The sequence below is a fragment of the Salvelinus sp. IW2-2015 genome, unplaced genomic scaffold, assembly GCF_002910315.2.
Source record: "Salvelinus sp. IW2-2015 unplaced genomic scaffold, ASM291031v2 Un_scaffold1212, whole genome shotgun sequence".
NCBI classification, from domain to species: domain Eukaryota; kingdom Metazoa; phylum Chordata; class Actinopteri; order Salmoniformes; family Salmonidae; genus Salvelinus; species Salvelinus sp. IW2-2015.
The window spans coordinates 77,460-83,988 of record NW_019942780.1 but is presented as its reverse complement, the minus strand read 5'-3'; the positions used below and the strand labels follow the sequence as shown (position 1 = coordinate 83,988).

Below are 6,529 nucleotides of genomic sequence, written 5' to 3'. Positions count from 1 at the left end.
TTATGGATACGTACCACGCTGCATTTTGGTCCTCCTCTCCTTCCACCAACGAAAGCCATTACAGTAGGTCACAATTCGGGGAGAAAACTGGGTTAAAAAAATATGCTTGTGGCCATAGTACTGGGTTAGTACTGGGACAGGAGACTGCTTGGRAATACCAGGTGCCGTAAAACAAACATAAATAAATAAATAAAATAGAAGCAAAAACAGAAGAGGATTGCTGGAACACTTCTGCACTCATCGTGTCATGCACTGAAAAAGCACAAGAGGGSACTATATCATAACATTCAAGTATCCTCTCGTCTCGTCATCATTACTCCSCCAGTTATGTTATGTTGGTGGATCCAGACACTAATACACATTAGTCACATTTAAACTTGTGATAATATCCAGCTGGAGCGAGTTTATGTGACGTGTTTATGAAGTCCTCGTGCCAAGCAGTTGTACTCACTGGCTCTGCTTGTGATTTACTTATGCAATAACCTCTCCTCCACTTTGTAGAGGAGTGTGTATAACCCATAATGATGTGTGTGTGTGTGTGTGCGTGTTTGCGTGTGTGCGTGCGTGTGAATGCATAACCACAATGAACTCTGTTTTTTTTATAAAAGAAAAATGACTCCAATTGATTCCAAATAGGCTATATTTGACAAAAGGGAATGTACAAAAAACAGTAGTAGTCATAAACCGTAGTAAATTAAATGTACAAACTATACTAAACACAAAATGTCCTTCATGGTGTATAAATGCTTAAAGACATTGTCTTGAATCAATGTTATTGACATCTTAAAGAGGTGTAGGTAGCCTAGTGGTTAAGAGCGTTGGACAGGTAAGTAAAAGGTTGCTGGTTTAAATCCCAGAGTGTTTAATAGGTGAAACATGTGTCTATGTACCTTTGAGCAAGGCACTTAACCCCAGTTGCTCTGGAAAGAGCGTCCTGCTAAATGACTCAAATGTTTTATAAAATGTGGACACATGGCAGTGATATATTCTTCATTAATGCCCAGTGTGTCACTGCATAAACTAAAGGTAGTCTGCGGTGTGATTGAGATGCTTGCTCTTGATTTATTGCCTCTACTTCTAGAACAGTGTAAAAATCCCTGCTCCGTTTTTGTCTGCTATAACATTTTCGCACAATATATCAATGGTTTAAAGGCAACTTTTACATTAAAGGGATAGCATATAGCGTGGTGGTGTGAGGGGGGTTACTTCGGTTGAACTCAGGCCAGAGGAATGGTTTACTTTGTTCTTTAAACTATGGTGCCTATACTGTAGTCTTCCCAGATATTAGTTTGCTGCTGTAGTTTTTGTCCTCTTTCTCCTCCTCCCTTCTCTCCTTTCATTTCCTCCCTCTTATCCCATCTCCCTCCTCTCATCCCATCTCCTCTAATCTTGGCTCGCCCTTCCTCCCCCCACGCTCTCTCCCTCCTTTCTCCCTCTCTCTCTTTCTTACCCCCTTGTCTTTCTCTCTTTCTGCCTCTTCCTCTCTCTTTCCCTCCATCCCCCCTCTCTCCTCCTTGCACCCTCCTCCAACCTCAATCCCTCCCCTTTCTCCCCCTTCACACCCAGACCTTTCCCTTCCCGCCTCCCTCCCCTCCAGACCTGCTGCCTCCACAGCAGCCCCCTCCCAGGCCACGGTGTTTTGTAGCGGGSAGGTTCTTGTAGACGGCCCTGGAGTAAGGTATGAAGCAGAGTCCCAGCTGGAGGTGACGCGCCAGGCGGCAGTAGGCAGCCAGAGCCAGGACCAGGAGGGGGGTAACCAGGAGGAACCCGACCACCAGGAGGGCCACACAGCCCCCGTCGCTCAGCAGGTCCGAACAGTAGTGGGTCGTCCCCTGAGGGCGCACCTGGGGAGAGGAGAGCAGAGGGGGCAGGAGAGGAGAGTGACAAGGGTTGGTTTTTCTGGTTGATTATGTTGCTGTTTTTCACATGATCAGAAGAATGTGTTGCACCAACAATGAAGAGATTGACATCATGTTCTTATGACTGTATAATGACAATAATGCAATGTCAATGCAACAGAAATGCATTGATCTCAAATGTTGCTATAAAAAGCTAGTTTCTGACAAGCTGATGAAGCAAATAAAGTTTTCTGTTGGAGTCTTCTCAGAACAGATGGAGAGAGTTATTGGTTTCAGCACCCATGTTCAAGAGAAGTGAAGGATGGAGGAGTCAAGGACGAATATGGGGATAGACAGATGGAGGAGAGGAGGAGATGCAGGGAGACGATGACGTGCCCCTGGTGGAATGTGTGTCTGAGGTCAGGACAGACACAGAGCAGATCACACACACACACGAAGAAGGAGGGGCCCTTCCATAGATGAAATGTGATGAATTGCCATTCTTATATCACAGCTGTGAAACATCACAATAATATCTATGGAACTTTAGATTTAAAATGTCCGCCTGTTGGTGTGGTATCTGATGTTGTTAGTGTGAGGGAGAAGTGGTAGCAGAGAATGGAGAGAATGTGAGGAATGCACAGGAGGGAAAATGGAGGGGCTGTCATCCTTCCTTATCTCTATGTGGTAAGAACAGAATACGCAAGTGGAGGGGGATGGAGGGAGAAAGGGAGGGAGAGGGGAGGCACAGAGGGGTGAGGGAGGGAGGGATGGCGGGAAAGAGGTTGGGAGGTGAACAGATAACACTACATGTCCATGCTTATTTCTACTTTCTGAGGCCAGGGGGTCAGGKTTTTTTTTGTCCCACAGCCAACCTTCTGAAAAGACTTGATATTCATAGCTCTTTTTGGGGTGTCTAGCTCTGAAATCATGCAAGTTAAAGTTAATGTAGTTTAATGCAGCTGCTTAGTAGGGTAGGCCGTCATTGTAAATAAGAATTTGTTCTTAAGTTCTTAACTGACTTGCCTAGTTAAATAAAGGTTAAATGAAAAATACAAATAAATAGTGAAGATATTCCCTTCCCCTTTTTCAAAATTGTTGGTGAATGTTTTTCAGAGTTTGAGTAATTCAATATTTTGTGACAACGAACTGCGAGATCAGGATAACTTGTTTAGCTAGCTTTAACATTCCTTCCTTCCTTCCTTTCTTTCTCATCCACCTCTCTCCTTTGTTTCATTCCTCCCTCTCTCTCCCTCTCCACCCTAATCCCTCCTTAATCTGGTGCCACAAGGTTCCTAATTGGTTAGAGGGGAGGGGAATCCTGTAACATGTCCCTGTGACACCACACACACACACACACACACACACACACACACACACACACACACACACACACACACCACACACACACACACACACACACACACACCACACACACACACAACCACACACACACACACACACACACACACACACACACACTTTGACCCCAGTTAGCCCCACTAGTTTTAGGGTCCCACCCTGCCACCCCTACAGGTCATAGTGGGTCAGAGAGTGTGAATGGGAAAAAAGGCCACAGAAATACTGACCACTTTACTAATGACTGTGTGGTGTGTGTGTGTGTGGTGGTTGTGTGTGGTGTGTGTGTGTGTTGTGTGTGTGTGTGTGTGGTGGTGTGTGTGTGTGTGTGTTGTGTGTGGTGGTGTGTGTGGTTGTGTGTGTGTGTGTGTGCTCACGCACGTGCTTCTGTGTGCGTCTGTCTGTGTGTGAGCTCAAGTGTGCCAAATTCATTTCACACTTAATGTTTTCCTATTCTGGCTGTGAATCTGTGAGTGTGTGTTTAAAGCTTTCTTCGACATAGCCTTGTCCTAGATTTGTAGGAGTTAGTTAAAGCATATAGATGTGGGACCAGCTAGGCAAGCTAATCCCTACCTCCCTCTATTCTTTAAAGTCTTTCCCTTGACTCCTGACCTGTCCAGTCGGATTCTCAAAAATTCTCTCCAAAATGGCTCCATATTCCCTATATAGAGCAGTACTTTTTACCAGAGCTCTATGGTCCCTGGTGAAAAGTAGTGCACTATAAAGGGAATAGGGTGCCATTTGGGATGCAGACCCTGTTCTTAAACATCTGAGAAATACTGAGAAACTCTCTGGCTGATCTGCTTATGAAACTCATTACAGAGGGCCAAACTCCACCCTCATCTTCTGCTAAAATTTTCCAAACTCATGCTGGGTGGTGAAAGTTTTGTTATGAGTTTTAGGATTTACAGTTAGTCCTTCCTGAAATGCCAGCCTATATCACTACTCTGTATACCATACGATTATTTAATATTATTCTGATCTATTATCTAGTTAGCTTCTCGTGACGATACCTCCCCAAGGCTCTAATGTTATGAGTGTGTTAGCAAACACACCTTCACTCAGACACATACAGTAGATGAGTTATGAATGTGAAATTGAAATGACACTCAGGAACTTTGGAAGATGGAGTAACCTTTCTACCGAATTTTCCCTCAGGTTATTCATTAGAGAGCGTCACAACTCTCTGCCTGAATAGTAGAAGAAGAAGGAGAAGGAGAAGGGGAAGAAGAAGAAGAAGAAGGAGAAGAAGAAGAAGAAGGAGAAGAAGAGGGAGGAGGAGGAGAAGAAGAAGGAGAAGAAGAAGAAGGAGAAGAAGAAGAAGGAGAAGGAGAAGAAGGAGAAGGAGAAGAAGAAGAAGGAGAAGAAGGAGAAGAAGAAGGAGGAGGAGAAGAAGAAGAAGAAGAAGAAGAAGGAGAAGAAGAAGAAGAAGGGGAAGGAGAAAGAGAAGAAGAAGGAGAAGAAGAAGAAGGAGGAGGAGGAGGAGAAGGAGAAGAAGAAGAAGGAGAAGGAGAAGGAGAAGAAGAAGAAGGAGAAGGAGAATACACCCCCCACCGCTTTCCCTCCTTACCGTAGAATGACACAGGAACCCAAACACCACCATCACTATAGCCGGGGTGAGGATGAGTCCGAACACCAGTCCGGCCAGGCAGGCGTTGATCCCCGCTATGACCAGGTTCTGGGCCGTCACCAGCACCGAGCACGCCCAGCAGTCCAGAGAGCCCCTCAGCTCCAGGGGAGCGTCACTCCCTCCTCCCCCGCTCTCGGCTGCAAAGTACGGGGGAGGCACCACCACGCCGGAGGGTGTCCCCGCGGGGGCGGTGGAGGCCAGGGAGTTGGAGTGCTGGAGGTGGTGGTGGTGCTGGTGGTGGGGGTGATGATGGGGGTGCATGTGGGGAGAGAGCTCCTCAGAGAGGTCAAGGGCCTGGTGGTGAGCCCCCTTCTCCAATGTGCCGCTCATACTCATGGTCAACTGGGGAGGAGGGGAGGGAGAGAGGGGAAGAAGGGGCAGAGTTCAGCCAGGTTTGCTTAAGCAAAAATGGTCCCTACTCCTCGGATGTGGAAATACTGTTCCAAGCATATGCGAATGTGAGATGGTTTGGCCTTTCATGAGTGGATCTTTATAGTGTCAGTGTCATGCTTTTTGATAGCCAATTTGTGCAACAGAAGTCTCTCCCTGTCTCAAACTCATGTCTATCGCAAACATGGTCCGTAGACATATCATAGCTGAGGTTCAGTCTTCAAAGGTAGAATGAACCAGGGAGTTCACAGGGAGGTTAGAGGACTTTATCTGTTAGAGGAAGAGGAAGGCAGGCTGCACGGCGTAATCTATAAACTCTTATATCTTCTATCAGAACAGGATAGTTATCTGAAAGCTGATTGGCCCAGAGGAAAGGAACCTAATTGCCAGGCGAGGGTGCACAGAGGATGATGATGGATAAGATGAAGATGAAGGGTAAGAGACAGAATCAAAGGATGCGTGTGTGCATACACGTGTTGTGTGTGTGTGTGTGTGTGTGTGTGTGTGTGTGTGTGTGTGTGTGTGTGTGTCCTGACTTGGTGGAAGTGCTGGATGTGCGCCGTACTAAAAGTACTAAGGAGAGGAAGAAGAAACAATACCCATGACAACACTGCCTTAATTTCTCTTGAGTGTACTTACATACCACCAACACGGATTCTCCTCTTTGCTATGGCATTAGTTTTACCCTGCACTAGTGGAATAATTGCTCAATACACTTTTACACAACTCTGAACTAACATTGTTAAGTTCTAGACCTTTCTGGTCTGCCCTGATAGATTTATCACTTTGGGTAGAGGGTGCTGAGCGGTGCTGAAGGTAGGGGTATTTCTGGGAGAAGCTGGCAACTGACCCTGGGCCATTGTTCAGGCTGGTTTGGACAACGCTTAGTAAGGGGAGGAGGGGGGGGGGGGTTGCTATCCTGTCACTGTTAATGGGACATGTCAGTTAGGAGTTGTTACTTATAGCTGATTCAGGGAAACTTTCAACTTGGTCTGCGGTGTTTTGGAGTTGTTTTACCATACTGGAAGATCAACACACCACTTACAGTGTTTGAAGCATAAGGCCATGACATTACTTGTACATTTTCTTATTTCTGACAAGACATGAACTGCAGTTTGCAAAACAGTGCCAAGATAAACAAATGCATTCAGGCACGTGCACAAGCATACACAGATGCACGCACGCACAACACACACACACACACACACACACACACACACACACACACACACACACACACACACACACACACACACACACACACACACACACACACACACACACACACACACACAACACACACACACACACA

General features: G+C 46.1%; 1 protein-coding gene across 1 annotated transcript in view; it reads right to left on the bottom strand.

Moving 5' to 3' along the window:
* Positions 1–891: 891 nt before the first annotated feature.
* The window catches only part of tmem88b (transmembrane protein 88 b), a 14,232-nt gene continuing 8,594 nt past the window's right edge, over positions 892–6,529 (bottom strand). Inside the window, exons 2-3 of the mRNA XM_024137446.2 lie at positions 4,768–5,169; positions 892–1,844 (exon numbers count right to left, since the gene is read on the bottom strand). Coding sequence (XP_023993214.1) covers positions 1,557–1,844; positions 4,768–5,163 — 684 coding nt within the window. The 5' untranslated portion in view covers positions 5,164–5,169 and the 3' untranslated portion in view covers positions 892–1,556. The remainder of the gene's footprint in view (positions 1,845–4,767; positions 5,170–6,529) is intronic.